The 18,057-nt window shown below is 43.2% G+C and overlaps 2 protein-coding genes across 3 annotated transcripts in view; one reads left to right on the forward strand and one right to left on the reverse strand.

The window, feature by feature from the left end:
- The window catches only part of LOC144806267 (uncharacterized), a 68,057-nt gene extending 58,635 nt beyond the window's left edge, over positions 1–9,422 (forward strand). For both annotated transcript variants that reach the window (XM_078672658.1, XM_078672659.1), the window contains one exon: positions 4,052–9,422. In XM_078672658.1, the coding sequence (XP_078528784.1) occupies positions 4,367–7,465 (3,099 nt within the window). In that variant the 5' untranslated portion in view covers positions 4,052–4,366 and the 3' untranslated portion in view covers positions 7,466–9,422. The remainder of the gene's footprint in view (positions 1–4,051) is intronic.
- LOC144806272 (uncharacterized) overlaps positions 1–18,057 on the reverse strand; it is a 255,137-nt gene that overhangs the window by 122,306 nt on the left and 114,774 nt on the right.

Raw genomic sequence — 18,057 nt, forward strand, 5'->3', positions numbered from 1 at the left:
AAAATGGCTGCCGTGCACGACAAAAGTGTGGCATTTCAAAAAAGGCAAGATGGCGCAGACAATGTTTTTCAACACTTCCTCATTTCCTTCGAATCGAACGTTAACAGACGTTGGTGCATATTACCAAAGTTAAGCGATATTTATCGCTAACGATGCTTACCAACGAATTTTTTACCGCTAAGCATCGTCAGAAATTATCGAAGATAAACCTTGCTATTATCAAGGTTTATCGCAAATGCGATAATAAACGGCCGCAATGCATGAATATCGCTAAAAAGTCAGCGATATTCATGCATTACCGAGCTAATGCTCTTAGCCATGTTATCCACCTCCCATTGGATAACATGGCTAAGAACTGCTCAGGGCAGGTGTTACTTTTTGGAGATATTCGCGCTTAGCGCGAATATCTCCAAAAGTTGGTAATAGGAGATAGATATCTTGCATGTTGTAATGCAAATTATTGTGGTATATGGAACTCATACCATAATCTCTCAGGAAAGCAGAAACTGATCCTTTTGGGACCGCCTAAAAAGGCCTAGGGGGTGAGGGGTACTCTACTTTGCCCCCTTTTCACGTTCCGAACTATTTTATTTTACTCTCTTCTGTAATTACACAAAATAGCAGCGATAAGATGCATCGGAGACACACAGTGAGAGAAAGGAGGCCGGAGATGAAGAAGAGATGTCAAATACACATTGGAGATAATCTAGTGGCAGAAGGGAAGTAAATATGAGTAAACTTACCATGTAACATAAAAATGTTGCACTCTATACTATAAGTCTCATTTTATACTACAATCACTTCGCTACAACCTCATAAATTAAAAATAAAAATGAATAATGTCTCAAACAATTTTTGATTTCTAAATATAAATTTATTCTTCAGAATTTTCTAAATTTGAAAGAACTAGTAACATGTCCTCATCAGCAATTTCCTCATGAAAAGTCTGCAATGATGATTCTTGTAACTCTATGGTCTCCAAACATTCGATAAATTCGCCATCAACAGATTGATCAAAAAAATCATTCAAGTCATCTCCTCCTTGTGACAATATTTCATTATTGGTGCTGTCAATTTCAATCAATGTAGTGGAATCATTCAAGTCATCTCCTCGTGACAATATTTCATTATTGGTGCTCTCAATTTCAATCAATGTAGTGGAATCATTCAAGTCATCTCCTCCTTGTGACAATATTTCATTATTGGTGCTGTCCATTTCAATCAATCTAATGGAATCATACAAGTCATCTCCTCCTTGTGACAATATTTCATTATTGGTGCTCTCAATTTCAATCAATGTAGTGGAATCATTCAAGTCATCTCCTTGTGACAATATTTCATTATTGGTGCTGTCCATTTCAATCAATCTAATGGAATCATACAAGTCATCTCCTCCTTGTGACAATATTTCATTATTGGTGCTCTCAATTTCAATCAATGTAGTGGACAATTCAAAAGAAATTGCCACGGTCTCTTCATTGTGAGCCATTTTATTTTGAAATTGCTTGCTGTAAATTGCAGAAAAAAATAATCACTTTCATTTATCGTTTTTAGTAATACATAATATAAAACTAACTTTATCAAGTATTTAGTATAACAGAAGGACTGCAAATAAATAACAGAAAACATTTTTCAAATTATCTTCAAGTGTACAACATAGTTCCCCTTACAAAGAAATTGCCACGGTCTCTTCATTGTGAGCCATTTATTTTGAAATTGCTTGCTGTAAATTGCAGAAAAAAATAATCACTTTCATTTATCGTTTTTAGTAATACATAATATAAAACTAACTTTATCAAGTATTTAGTATAACAGAAGGACTGCAAATAAATAACAGAATTTTTTTTTCAAATTATCTTCAAGTGTACAACATAGTTCCCCTTACAAATTAACAACTCACCTTTTTAAAAGTAGGAGAAGTGTTAGTACTGTGTAAATCAAACACCAGAAATTCACCACCAAAAATTCCTCACAAATGTACCTCAGACAGTAGTATCACAAAATGGCTGTGGTTTCCTCTCATTTGACATATATACATAACCAATTAACTTTCATCACACACAAATACAAAACCAAAGTAACATTTTAATTGGTTCTAAATTTCAACACTTTCAAATGTGTTTTCCCCATGCAATTTTCCATAGGACATTTACATACGTCTACAGCCTGAATGGCTGAACGGAATTACACCAAACTTGGCAAAATGGTACATCAAACCTAAGAGGTCAGGAAGGATCTACTATGCCCCCTTATGGTCATTTCCCCCTTTGCTTTGGCCTCCTCTTGTCTCTCAATCCTACCGAGAGACAAGATGGCGGCCGCTACGGACTGTTTGGAATGTTGACAGACGCCGGAGAACCAATCAGCTTCGCAAAGCTCCGTAACGCGAAAAGTACGCGAAGCGGAGCGCTGTTACAGATATATATCTTTTTTTGAACGTTAATTTCTCAAAATCCACTGGAGCACATATATTGAGACCTAGCAAAGGCACATCGGGCTACCAGTCCCTAATATTTTGCCAAGTTTCGTGCAAATCCATTCAGCCGTTCGATTATTATTATTATTATTTTTTTTTGCCCCGCGGGGCCCTTTTAAAGTCTCCACATCAAACCTAGGGGGTCAGCGAGGATCTACTATGCCCCCTTATGGTCATTTGCCCCTTCGCTTTGGCCTCCTCTTGTCTCTCGATCCTACCGAGAGACAAGATGGCGGCCGCTACGGACTGTTTGGAATGTTTACAGACGCCGGAGAACCAATCAGCTTCGCTTCACAAAGCTCCGTTGCGCGAAAAGTCCGCGAACCGGAGCGCTGCCCGGTCCGCTGTTACAGATATATATCTTTTTTTAAACGTTAATTTCTCAAAATCCACTGTAGCACATATATTGAGACCTACAAAAGGCACATCGGGCTACCAGTCCCTACAATTTTGCCAAGTTTCGTGCAAATCCATTCAGCCGTTCGGGCTAAAAGTGAGGCCAACCGCCCTATGGAAAACTCAATGTTAAAAACACGTTTTGGGACCCCCCTTTTTTCTCGGCCCCCCCTTGACGAACCCCCCCCCAAATTTTCAAGGGCTGCTCAGAAACAAAATGTGCCATTTTCCTGAAAATTTCAGCCAATTCCGTCTACAAACGCCAAAGTTATTAGACATAGAATTTTCAAAAATCCCATAGAGAAAAAATCCTAACTATATATACCTACTGGCGACCGCCAGTAGGTAATATATATATATATATATATATATATATATATATATATATATATATATATATATATATATACTGTTTGATATTAAACTTGATAATCAAGGATTGTTTTGGTGGTACATTTGATGACTGGTGTATATTAGTGTGTGACGGTGTAAGAGGTGATGAACAATGGAGGTAATAGAATCTAGTTTTCCAAGAGAATTTATTTGTGACGATTAAGTCTTACATGGAATCCCATCTCTTGGAGTAACAGGGCCTCTTTCTATTACATTGACGTAAAATGGTTCTAGTCCGCCTGCTCCTTGACTAGATATGGTCAGAGTCTCGGATCTCTGAAATTACACTATGTTGAAGATACTCAGATTACCTGTCTAGCCTATTCCAGACTCTCTGATACTATAAAGGGACTCCCTTGCAGCAGTCGCTTATGTTTCCTGCCGTTATTGTGATGCTCTGTCTTGCATGGTCCATTCACCGGAAAAGGCTCCATTTTGTATTTTTGTTAAACCTGTGTGAGAATAGGAAGCATTCCCTTGATAAGAACGGAGGCATTGTGTTGCTATGTATTTGGCATTGTAGCGCGTCGTAGGGTGAGGGTCTCACTCAATGAACAAGGAACCTTCTCTGGTGTCTTGGTTGCTATTTTACTCCTCGATAGAAAGGGATCATTGAAGGATCGTATGCCTTTACTCTGTCTACTGCATCTTCACATTGAAAGTGTAATCTAAAATTTCTTCAGCGCATTTGTCTTTATGAACAATTACATGCCAATAGATTTTTGTGATGGCCTCTGCATTTAAACTTATCCAGTGTGTTTTTATTTTTAAATCTTTTTCTTATAGGTAAAACAAATGCAATAATGATCGAAAAAGGTGAAGGCAGTAAACGTTACTTGTTTAGGAAGTGATGGAAAAACAGTATGGCTGGAGATCACTTCCCATGAAGGCTAATGCCGTGCCAAAGTCTTTTTCTACAGCTGAAAACCTGTACTATCCAGTGAGGTCTGCACTTGGCACTTAGGTATCAGCTGATATACATAAAAGACATAACACACTGAACAAACTGAAGCAAGTCGAATGAGATTCTCATTACGAAGGAAGAACTAACCAAGTATAAGAAAGAAAACAAATAAGAGAAACCGTGTGAATATGTAGAAGATGACAACACAATGCGGCAAAACATATAGAACAAATGGAGAGCTAGAACTACATCAGAAAATTCACACAGGGGAGAAACCATTTCAATGTGCACAATGTGGCAAAGCATTTATAACTAATGGAGAGCTAACACAACATCAGAAAATCCACACTGGGGAGAAACCGTATGAATGTACAGAATGCAACAAAGCATTTATAAGAAATGGAGAGCTAAATCGACATCAGAAAATACACACTGGGGAGAAACCATATCAATGTGCACAGTGTGGCAAGGCATTTATAACTAATGGACAGCTCAAACTACATCAGAAAATCCACACTGGGGAGAAATCACATCAATGTACAGAGTGTGGCAAAACATTTAGAACAAATGGAGAGCTAAAACTACATCAGCAAATCCACAGAGGGGAGAAACCATATCAATGTGCACAATGTGGCAAAGCATTTATAACTAATGGAGAGCTAACACAACATCAGAAAATCCACACTGGGAAGAAACCTTATGAATGTACAGAATGCAACAAAGCATTTATAAGAAATGGAGAGCTAAAACGACATCAGAAAATCCACACTGGGGAGAAACCATATCAATGTGCACAGTGTGGACAGGCTTTTATAAGAAATGGAGAGCTAAAACGACATAAAAAAATACATACTGGGGAGAAACCATATCAATGTACAGAGTGTGGCAAAGCATTTATAACAAATGGAGAACAGAAGCAACATCAGAAAATCCATGCTGGGGAGAAACCATATCAATGTACAGAGTGTGACAAAGCATTTATAAGAAATTGGCAGCTAAATCAACATCTGAAAATCCACACTCGGGAGAAACCGTATGAATGTACAGAATGCAACAAAGCATTTATAAGAAATCTAGAGCTAAAACGACATCAGAAAATCCACACTGGGGAGAAACCATATCAATGTGCACAGTGTGGCAAAGCATTCATAACTAATCCTGAGCTAACACAACATCAGAAAATCCATACTGAAGAGAAACCATATCAATGTACAGAGTGTGACAAAGCATTCATAACAAATGGAGAGCTAAAACAACATACAAAAATCCATACTGGGGAGAAACCATATCAATGTGCACAGTGTGGCAAAGCATTCATAACTAATCCTGAGCTAACACAACATCAGAAAATCCATACAGGGGAGAAACCATATCAATGTACAGAGTGTGACAAAGCATTCATAACAAATGGAAAGCTAAAACGACATACAAAAATCCATACTGGGGAGAAACCATATCAATGTACAGAGTGTGACAAAGCATTCATAACAAATGGAGGGCTAAAACGACATACAAAAATCCATACTGGGGAGAAAGCATATCAATGCTCACAGTGTGGCAAAGCGTTCATAAGAAATGGAGAGCTAAAACGACATAAAAAAATCCATACTGAGGAGAAACCATATCAATGTACAGAGTGTGGCAAAGCATTTATAACCAATGGAGAACAGAAGCAACATCAGAAAATCCATGCTGGGGAGAAACCATATCAATGTACAGAGTGTGACAAAGCATTTATAAGAAAGTGGCAGCTAAATCAACATCAGAAAATCCACACTCGGGAGAAACCGTATGAATGTACAGAATGCAACAAAGCATTTATAAGAAATCTAGAGCTAAAACGACATCAGAAAATCCACACTGGGGAGAAACCATATCAATGTGCACAGTGTGGCAAAGCATTCATAACTAATACTGAGCTAACACAACATCAGAAAATCCATACTGGGAAGAAACCATATCAATGTACAGAGTGTGACAAAGCATTCATAACAAATGGAAAGCTAAAACGACATACAAAAATCCATACTGGGGAGAAACAATATCAATGTGCACAGTGTGGCAAAACATTCATAACTAATCCTGAGCTAATACAACATCAGAAAATCCATACTGGGGAGAAACCATATCAATGTACAGAGTGTGACAAAGCATTCATAACAAATGGAGAGCTAAAACGACATACAAAAATCCATACTGGGGAGAAACCATATCAATGTTCACAGTGTGGCAAAGCATTCATAAGAAATGGAGAGCTAAAACGACATAAAAAAATCCATACTGAGGAGAAACCATATCAATGTACAGAGTGTGGCAAAGCATTTATAACCAATGGAGAACAGAAGCAACATCAGAAAATCCATGCTGGGGAGAAACCATATCAATGTACAGAGTGTGACAAAGCCTTTATAAGAAAGTGGCAGCTAAATCAACATCAGAAAATCCACACTCGGGAAAAACCGTATGAATGTACAGAATGCAACAAAGCATTTATAAGAAATCTAGAGCTAAAACGACATCAGAAAATCCACACTGGGGAGAAACCATATCAATGTGCACAGTGTGGCAAAGCATTCATAACTAATCCTGAGCTAATACAACATCAGAAAATCCATACTGAGGAGAAACCATATCAATGTACAGAGTGTGACAAAGCATTCATAACAAATGGAGAGCTAAAACGACATATAAAAATCCATACTGAGGAGAAACCATATCAATGTTCACAGTGTGGCAAAGCATTCATAACTAATCCTGAGCTAACACAACATCAGAAAATCCATACTGGGGAGAAAGCATATCAATGTACAGAGTGTGGCAAAGCATTCATAAGAAATGAAGGGCTAAAACGACATGAAAAAATCCATACTGGGGAGAAACCATATCAATGTACAGAGTGTGACAAAGCATTTATAAGAAAGTGGCATCTAAATCAACATCAGAAAATCCACACTGGGGATAAACCATATGAATGTACAGAATGCAACAAAGCATTTATAAGAAATCAAGAGCTAAAACGACATCAGAAAATCCACACTGGGGAGAAACCATATCAATGTGCACAGTGTGGCAAGGCATTTATAACTAATGGAGAGCTAAAAGTACATCAGAAAATCCACACTAGGGAGAAACCATATAAATGTGCAGAGTGTGACAAAGCATTCATAAGAAAGTGGCAGCTAAAACAACATCAGAAAATCCATACTGGGGAGAAACCATATCAATGTACAGAGTGTGACAAAGCATTCATAACAAATAGCGGGCTAAAAGGACATCAAAAAATCCATACTGGGTAGAAACCATATCAATCTACAGAGTGTGGCAAAGCATTTATAACCAATGGAGAACAGAAGCAACATCAGAAAATCCATGCTGAGGAAAAACCGTATGAATGTACAGAGTGTCACAAAGCATTCATAAGAAAGTGGCAACTAAATTGACATCAGAAAACCCATACTGGGGAGAAACCATATCAATGTACAGAGTGTGGCAAACATTAAGTACAAATGGAAAGCTAAAACGACATCAGAAAATCCATACTGAGGAGAAATCATATCAATGTGCAGAGTGTGACAAAGCATTAAGTACAAATGGAATGTTAAAACAACATAAAGGCGACATTGGGGAGAAACAATATCAATGTACAGAGTGAGGCAAAGCATTGTTAATAAATGGAGATCTGAAGCGACATCAGAAAATCTATTTGGGAGAAACTGAATGAATGTACGGAGTGTGACAAAGCATTTTTAACAAATAGAGAGCTAAAAACAACACCCAAAAGTCCACACTGGAGAGAAACCATATCAATGTACAGAATGTGACATGGGATTTGTTAGACAGCAAAATTTTATTTAACATCGGAAAGTTCACACAGGCGAGAAACCATATCAATGTATTGACTTTCACAAAACATTCATGACAAATGGCGATCTAAAATGACATTAGCAAATCCACATGGAGAGAAATGCTATGTACATACAGAATGTGATGGAGTCTTAAATAGGAAGAATAAGCTAATACAGCATCAACAGATTTACACTAAGGAGTAACCATGTTAATGCACAGAATGCAACAAGGGATTTGCTACAAAACAACATTTGATATGACTTTAGAATGCTCACATTGAAGAGAAACTATATCAATGTTTTGAACGTGAGAGTGCATTCATAAGAAATGGAGAGCTAACACAATATGAAACGTCACCACTTAAGACTACACTGAACGTGACAAGGCATTTATTAGCAAGGGAGAGTTAAAACAACATCAGAAAGTCTCTGGGAAAATCTGTATGAGTGAACAAAATGCAACAGTGTTCTTAATGACGTAACCGTATGAATGTAAAGAAAGTGACAAGGCATTTATTAGAAGGACACGGCCTATATAACATCAGAAGTTCCACATAGAAGTAAAACCATATGCATGCACTTACCACTTACTGAGACAAGGCATTGTTTAAAAAACCCACACCTGCTCACAGTGTTATGTTTCATACAGATACCCCAATATAGGCTCAGGGAATTACCGAACCTTTTACCTATATCTTCCCTGCCATTACACTACATAACGGTTCTTGGTAGTGACATTATACCTAGTTACGGTACTGCTTACAGGACGTGGGTTTTTTTTCTGAAAAACTAGCCTCATCCATTATGCATGAGGATTCTTGGAATCTCAGCAAGACTACCATCTCCTGCATAATAACTACGTATAAGGGTTATTCCTTCCGTCATCCTAGTCCGACATGACACAGCAAGGTAGATCCCCTGAGGGTACCACTTTGGGCATATAAACACCATATCTTTCCTGAGGCAGGGGGAGGCGAAGAAGGACTTTCATACTGACACATTGACGCGAGACGCTGAGGTTCCTGCAGGCAGACACTCCAGATCGCAGTGGTGTGACATCCCTCGCAGTGTGTCCATCTTCAGACCAAGACAGGGTCACACAGTCTCTCATTTCAGGTAATGGGGTTGGCTTTATCCTAGGGGGATTCTTGGCTCTACACCTACATAAATGTTAGGTACACGTAGGTACATCAAGATAGTGTTGCATTGTAGGAGTAGGAATTTATTACTGTCATGTATTTTATATTCTGGTCTGTATTCATTGTTCTAGCACAATGGTAGGAATCTACCATCATTTTACTCTTTTGGTGCTTATAATCATTTAGATCTGTTTGTCTTATGGTTGTTTCAGCACACCTATTTTACAGCAGAATGACGCTGGTTCAATAAATGCTTATTGAAAAAGGTCCCTACTGTTTATTCTGTGCATTACTCTGAAACAAAAGTGAGCACGAGTAACTGAGCGAAAAGTACTGCACTGTTTCCACGATCCCTGATGGGACAGAGTTGTTATGTTCAATAGTTGCTAAAAACTATTCTCTCTTTGGTAAGAAGGGTTTATAGTGGCACTGTGAGCTAGCTGGTATACAGGTTAAAATACCCGGTGGGGGTGTCTGGAATTAATCTGGACACCAATCCCACAGTGTATGTTGTCTGAACGTGCAGATCCTATATATGTTTATAGGAACTACACGACAACAGCTATAGGGGGATGAAGTAACTGAGCACAATGTGGAACAAAGGAACATAAACAGTGGCAGTCATCAAAGGTGCCGAAGGATTAGTCAAGAAAAGGTTCCAGGACAACTTGCCCCTTTCCTACAGAGGTGACAATATGCACTCTCCAGATAGCAGCAAATGGACAGAAAGCAACAGCTACATTTCTTTACCTACACCCAGTCTGCTGTAGGTATAAGGGCTATTCTAGCTACCTCGTGATAGGACCTGGTGCTGCCTATTTACTCAGTTATTAGATTTGCTCTGCAAGGCCTTCTAGGGCTCGTATCCACAGTTTTGGGCACATTGGTGCAGTTTGTTATCTAGGATGTTATGTTCATGCTGTATATCGTTGGCATTTTGTTAATTTCATTAAACAATACTACCCAGGAGAGGCAAGTGGAGTTTTGGGGTCAGATGGAAGTCAGATGCTACTGGCCTTAGGTATTTGCAGCCTGAAGTATGTGTGTATCCGGTTTATGGTTTCATGTGGGACAGGAGGTGCCACCATTTGTACAGACATTGCATGACAGTTTGCTGAACAACCTGCGAATAAAAGGCCTCTACTTAGAGCAGTGATTACAATCTACTATATCACATGTAGGCAACAATTGTATTCTTCTCCTTTTGCACCATGTATTTTTTTTAACATACTGATCTGTAATAAAATAAATATTTGCTGAAAGTACCGACTGCAATCCTAGATGGTTGAACACTGTAGACTATCTTATACTATACAGTGTATAGAGTTAATCACCTTTCTATAGCGCTCCAATGTCCTTTCAGACTATGTCCGCTTAATAGAAAAAAACAAATAAATAAATCTGTTTGCCTGAATAGGGAAAGCCAAAGCTGTTCATATCTCTCCTCGAGCCTTGTTCCAAAAGGATACATTCTCTGGCCACCATTGGAGGGGAGGGAGGGGGTTAATGAGGAGAATCAAACAGATGATTTATATTTAGAAACCATGGAGAGGGATCAGAAATGTCAGCAATGTGTACCCCAACTTTCAGTCTCATAAAATGTGAGCCCCTGGTTGATAGACCCCCTTAGTTTCTTCCAATGTGAATAAATGGTCTAGTACTACCCTCGGTGCCTTGCAATGATGTGAATGAGACAAAAAATCATTCCTTCCTGATCTTTTCTAAAAAATAAATTATTTATTTTCTTAAGAGGTTTTATAAAGCTTGTACATGATCCAAAAGAATCAGAAACCAGTGCATACGAAAAAATTGTTTTGGTTTCATATTTAAGCGCAGTACAATTTTTAAACCACCAATGAGAGAGACATTGCATCAATTTTAGCAACTCTGTACCCGCATATTTGGATTGAGGCAGGTGATTGGATAGCACATCCAGTGGTGTGTGCTGTTTACAAAGTTGACTCCTGGTCGCCGCGCATCATGACAAAGCCCTTTTCCTGTTTTGAAGTCTGTTATAATCAGGGCTCCTGGTTTTATGGTATTTTTTTAAAACATTTCTGCCTGTATATATATATATATATATATATATATTTATTTTTTGGCCTTCCTATTAGTATTCATCCATATTTATTGGTTTGCAAGTAAATGTAGTTAAAATTGGTACATTTCCACATTTAGTTAACTTATAAACATGCACATGTTCTTTGATATCTGTCACATTTTAGCAAATCCAGCAGTCAAATTTAGCAAAATACTACACCCAAGGGGCTTGGCCAAGATGGCGGCACGGTAGGACGCCAGACTCTTCTCCTCCGGCCCTGCCAAATCATCCACTTTGTATTTGCCCCATTCCCCGACATAGAACTTTCCTGACATCGACTCCTGCTTATCCTGGTGCCTCGGTGAGGCAGTATTTGGATCGCCTGAGCCCGCCTGCCTGATCCCTCGGCAAAGCGCCCTGATGGTCCTGCAGCCAAGGCAGAAGCCGCGAGACCAACTCTGGCGAGAGCCCCGGCACCGGCCCCATAGAGCAACAGAACGGCTGGTGAGCATTGACTGCCGCCCCTACCACTATCTGTAGGTCCTGTGAACCGGGTGTCCTCAACCACCTGAGGTGGCATGCCAGGCCCCGGACACGACCTATCGGGCGGCCACCATCTTGTTGATTTCCTCGCCAGGGCTTGCATCGGCTGGCCCCATCTACTTTGAAGCTACTGACTCCCTCCTGGGGAGACACCCAGCGGACGGCCATGCCTGGCGGAAGGCCTCCAGAAGTGCGCTCTGCCTCACCCACACAATGGACCTGAGCACCCACCACTCCATGGCCGCCTACCGCAACACAGATTGAAAGCCCAGAGACCCGGGAGACTCCTTCATCCGGAAGCAGTGGGTATTCCCGGGACGCGGCTGGACGGGCAATCGCCATCCACTCGCCCTTCTAGCGTTGGCCTGCATGGACACTGGCAGCAACCTCCTGAGGGCCTAAGCAACTAGCAGATCACTGTGACAGTCCGTAACGACCTGCAGGTGCGTTCTCCACCCTGCACCCGCGGGATCCGTGGCCCGGTCCGGGGAGACCCAGGAGCCGCCATTTTGCTTTCCGCCCGCTACAGACTGTGGGGCCCAAAGCCTGGTTAGGGGGCCCTACTTGACATACCGGGGAGGAGAGAGCTCACTGAGAGGCTCGCCAGACCCGCAGCGAGCCCAGGACGTCTGATTGTGAGATATTCCTCGCCCGACAGCCATTGGCTGACTACTCACGGGTGAGTCGCACGGAGATGATCGGATAAATGGGGGGGTCCTTTGAACGCTGCTCTTAGGCTCTAACATCACTCCTTGCCCGTTGCCTGACGGATGGCCGCTCCCTGGTGAGTCACTCTGCGCTGGGGCATTGGGTGTCGGGACTACTGGTGCACCCGCGCAACACTTACACATATAGCCCCGAGACATTAGATCGCGGCAAGAAGGCTTCTAAAGAAACGGCACTCCCCATCCAACCCACTCTGCGTTGCTATGCAACCAAGGTGCCCTCTGCCCTAGCCAGTGCTCCTCGCTCGGTGACACTTGGGTCTTTGACCGGATAGAAGAGATAGGCCCATTGGATACCTCTGCTGGGCCCTAACATTACTCTGGGTACCGCCTGATCTGGCGCTTCGTCCCTCAGCAGAGGGTGCTCTGACGTCAGGCGCTGCCGTTGGTAGCACTGCAGCTTTCTCCTGGGATTAGAAGACTCGACGGCCCCCACACTCTCAGCACCCTTTTAACTAAAGGCTGAACCCTGATCGCGGGCCAGGCTCTGTAGCGGGGGCGGCTGTGAAGCGTTTAGCTACACTTTGGTGTGCAGAGATGGCCACAGCCGGAGCGCGAAGGGAAGAATCCCTTAAGGAACTTTTGCTCAAGCAACCGGGGGCTCCGAGACTTCCCAAAGAACATTTAAAGACCAAAGACACGCTGACCTCGTTTAAGAGGCTGATAGCCTCGTCACAAAGGCCTTCATGCTGGAACTGTTCTCTGCCATTAAGGGAGACTTCTTGGAGCTGAAAGGGGAGCTTGCATCCATTCTCAATGAGGGACGATGGGATGTTGATGAGGTGGGAGAGAGGGTAGCTGCACTGGAGGAGCATGAGCTGGTGAGAGAGGATGATCTTCACTAACTACAACAGTAGGTTCTTCGACTGTGGGACCAAGATCTAGACAACCGGGCCCACACGGAGGATTTTGAAAACCGGTCCAGGAGAAATAACATCCGCATGCGTGCGGTGCCCTGGAGGGTGAGGACTTGTGAGACTATGTCATGTCCCTCTTCCAGCAAATACTAGATGAAGATTGTCTACAAAAAATCCAGGTGGACCGCGTTCACCGTGTGGGCCTCCCTCAGAGGCGGGAAAGCCCCCCTGCCCGATGTGCTAGTCTGTGTGCATGACTTTCAGCTGAAGGAGCAGATCCTACGGATGGTGAGAGCTGCCCAGCCGATTCAGTTCCAGGGGCACACACCGGCCCTCTTTCAAGACCTGGCCGCAGTGACTCTTGCAAAGTGGAGGGATTTCCGCTTCGTCATATCCCATCTCCGGGACAAAGGGATTCCGTACTCTTGGGGCCATCCCTTTTGCCTCATCTTCAAGCATCAAGGGAAGTTAAGGCAGATACGTTCCCTCACGGAAGGTTCGGACCTCCTGGGAATTGCTGCTGAGCCGAATCAGGTGCCAAAAGACAGTCCCTTCAAGCATGTCAGGAGTAAACTTCCCCAATGGCAGACAGTTGGCAAACCGTCGACCTCCACCAAACCAGGCCCGGAAGAGATGGCGAAAGAAAAAAACGTATGCTTGTCTCAACCACTTCCTAGTTACTCCAGCTGCTTGGGCCCTGGTTACGGACTCTACTATTGAAGCTCAGGTCCTCTCGGACCACGCACACATTACCCTAGCTTTGTGCTTCCCCACTGCGCGTCCTGCTTTCAAACCACGCTGTCGCCTGCGAGATTCCTTGCTCAGGTCCCCAGATGTGGTTACCGACGTCAGGCGATGCATTAGTGATTATATAGCAACTAATGACAGGGCTGACACACCACTCTCTTAGGTATGGGAGGCACTTAAGCTAGTAGCGCGAGGTGCCCTCATTGCTAAAGCCACCTATGAGAATAAGACCAGATGGGAGAAACGCGTGGAACTGGAGGCCACCGTTAAAGAATTAGAGACCATACATAAACGCACTGGTGCTCCCCGCATATGGCGGCAGCTAGAAAAGGAGCGCCTTCAGCTCTGCCGTTTGGACCTCGACCAGGCTGAACATGCTGTGATCGACCTGAAACATAAATATTTTGTTGGCTCCAATAAAGGGGGCCGCATGTTAGCGCATTGTTCGCAGAGCCAGCAAGAAGCTCACTCAGTTAAATCTCTGCGTGATGGGTCCAGTCGACTCCCAACTGGTGACGCCCACATAGTTTCATCCTTCCGTTCCATTTACCACTCCCGCTATGTAGCTGATCCCTCCCTGCTGCCTGATCCTACCGAATATCTGAGAGATGCTGCAGTGACACCTCTGCCCGAGAGCGAAGCTGCTGTCCTGGAAGCGCCTATTCGCATTGAGGAAGTTATCTCTGCGATCACCTGGCTGAAGCTCCAGAAGGGCCCCCGGGCCGGATGGCTTCAGTGCCTTTTTTTACAAAACCTGCTGCGCTGACCTCGCTCCTCTACTCACCCGCCAGTTTAACTCGTTCGCAGACTCGGGATCCCTCACCCCCTCTATGCTACAGGTGTCTATATCGGTTATCCTCAAGCTGGGTAAGGACCCTGAACTTTGTAGTTCCTACCGGCCGGTCTCCTTGTTGAATATAGAGGCAAAGCTGTTTTTCCAGTATTTTAGCACATAGGTTGAACCCCCACATGCCAGGCCTAGTCGACCCAGATCAGTCTGGTTTCATTCCAGGACAGCAATGTGGAGACAATACTAAACGCCTTTGCCATCTAATCGATAAGGTACTGCGGTCCAAAGAGGAGGCCTTTCTCCTGTCGATCGATGCCGAAAAGTCTTTCTACCATGTGCACTGGCCTTATCTATTCGTCACTCTAGAACACTCCAGGATGGGACCCTGATTCCGATGCTGGATCGCGAGCATCTACAGTGCCCCCCAGGCGGCTGTTCAAGGCAATGGCTTACTCTGTGAGCAATTTGGAGTGGAGCGTGGAACACGAAAGGGGTGCCCCCTTTTCCCCTACTTTTTGCTCTATATATGGAGCCCTTGGCTCAGCGACTTTGAGATAACCGCCAAGCACAGGGTATCCCCTTTGGTTTAGACCATCACCTCATTAGCTTATACACAGACAACATTATCTTTTCAATTGCACACCCTCTGTCCTCTCTACTGGCCATCATGCAGGACCTTCAGACATTCAGTCAGTTTTCTGGCTTTAAAATACACAGAAATCCAAAGTACTCAATCTTTCCACTAGCCAAAACACGGAAGAGGCTCTCCGGCTTCAGTTTCCCTTTTACTGGGTATCCGGGGGACTCACATACCTTGTCTTGACTCTCCACAAGAGTCTAGTGAAAACAGCAGAGATGAACTACTCTGCTCTATCCCAAATCCACGTGGACTTCTACCGCTGGCGTCACCTACCCGTGACGTGGTTTGGGAGATTATCCGTGATTAAATTGAACGCCCTACCAGGCGCCATATACTTGTTCCAAACCCTGCCGCTGGAACCCCCGCCACAAGCCCTACGACAAATACAGGCGGCAATCGAGGTCTTCATTTGGGTCCTGATCCCACCGCGATTACACAAAACCCAACTCCCACAACTCAAGAAGTATGGGGGACTAGCCTTTCCTAATATCACTCGATATTTCCATGCTTCACTCTTATGGTATTTAGTGGAATGGAACCGTCCCATGACAGAAAAATATTGGGTATTCATGGATCAGACGGTCACGGGCCACCACATCATGCCTGGTTTCCAAGGTCGGCCCGCGCTTGGGGACTCTACTCCTCACCAGTCACACAATCTACAATGCTAGCTTGGGACAGAGTCTCTCAGAGAGCCAACCTGACCTCATTCCCTTCTCCCCTGACCCCGCTTATCTCAAATCTGCCTTCCCGCCGGGAATGTCCGCCAAGGCTGTAGCGAGGTGGGTGGAGGCGGGGTGTAAACGATTGGGGCACTTATTTGACCTTCAGGGCCTTATCCCCTTTAAGGATACGGGCTAAAAATTACCAGCCACTGATATTATTTACACTCACAGATGATACATTGGATTTCGGAACCTGGGACGCGTCACCTAGCTTTCCGGCCAATTAAGCTATTTGAGAAATGGATACTTACCAAAAAAGATGATAAAAGCCATATCTCCAAAACTTACTCCTTCCTTACCTCAGCCCTCTCACGGTCCCGCACTGCCAGTAGAAACGCTGGTAAACAGAGCTAGGGCGCGCACTGTCAGATAAGGAGTGGGAAGACATTTTCTACCGGTCATGCCACACTACGTACTCTGTGAGCCACACTGAGACAGCTTTTAAAATCGCTACCCATGGTACTATACCTCGAAAAGCTAGCCAAATGGCAATCCCAATGTAACGGCCTCTGTGGAGGGGGTGCGGCATTCCCGGGACTCTTCTTCACTTACTTTGCCATTGCCCCAAACTAACCCGCTACTGGAAACAGATCCTAGATGGCATAGACCTGGCCTTCAACACTTCCATGCCCCGGCTTCCTGCTTACACACTCTTAGGCCTCCCCAATATGATAACCTTTTCCTTGCGCTCGACTAGGGGGCGACAGATGGCACTTGCACTGAATGCTGCTCATAGGGTAATACTGACAAGGTGGAAATCAGACAAAGTACCCGATCAAACAAACTAGCTACACCAATTATGGAATCCTCTAGCGATGGAGAGACATTCCATGGTGGCAGGAGGGAAGGGTAAAGATTATGCCAAAACTTGGGCCTCTTTTCTAACTATTCTCTCCACTGAATTCCGAGAATTTACCTGCCCGCAATACCGCTGTATCCTGAACTTAGTTCCAGTTGCCACTGCAACCACCCCATAAGTGTGTGAATTGTCGGATTTTTCCCTCCCCTGAAAGTGATGACCCCCTGTAGCACCTAGGGCCCACGGAATGACGCGCGTATCTTGATTTTCTTTTATGCTCACTGAACAGAGGGGTGGGGGTGGGATGGGTTTTAAGTTTTTTGTTGTTGCTGTTTTCTATTGTTTCTAGGTTACGTTTATTGTTCAAATATGGAACACGTATTAGAGGCTACGGACTTCAGCAGATCGCATTCCCGATACCATGGACTCATTGTTTCTTAATTGATCTGCCTGCTTGTCCTTGGTGCCGCCAAACTGTTACGATTTCTACCTTTGTGGACGCGGCCGTCCCGGATGGGTTGTTGCCGGATTGCAGTGTTTAATCTCTAAGAAGTTTTGCTTTGTTCTTTGCCCTGCTGGTATACCCAAATTGCAGCTAGCCAGCCCGCTTGGTTGTAGGTGTTCTGCTCATGTTCTACTGATTGTGTTCTGTCAAAACAGATTTAATACTAAAATACTACTCCCACAAGTAAATATTAACAATTTACTACAAATATATTTTAACATATGCCTGTATAGAATGCTATGTTAACCTATTTTCTAAACTCCCATGCTGTCTATCTGCTTATCTTGGAATTCTCAACCGCCCTTATGGAACGTCACTCATTTAAAGAAGAATTTTCAGTATTTTTAGCTTTTAAATATATATACAGATGACTCACATTGTTTTCTGTCTGTATTTCTCGGTAAAAATCTGTACAAACAGAAAACTGGGAGTCTTAATTATGATAAACTTTCATGACCAATGCAAAAGCGTTGTACCATGCTCATATCAGACCAGATTTCCAACTGGGCTCCTACACAGTAAAAATTGTAAA

Source organism: Lissotriton helveticus, assembly GCF_964261635.1.
Source record: "Lissotriton helveticus chromosome 1_1 unlocalized genomic scaffold, aLisHel1.1 SUPER_1_unloc_59, whole genome shotgun sequence".
Lineage (NCBI taxonomy): Eukaryota > Metazoa > Chordata > Amphibia > Caudata > Salamandridae > Lissotriton > Lissotriton helveticus.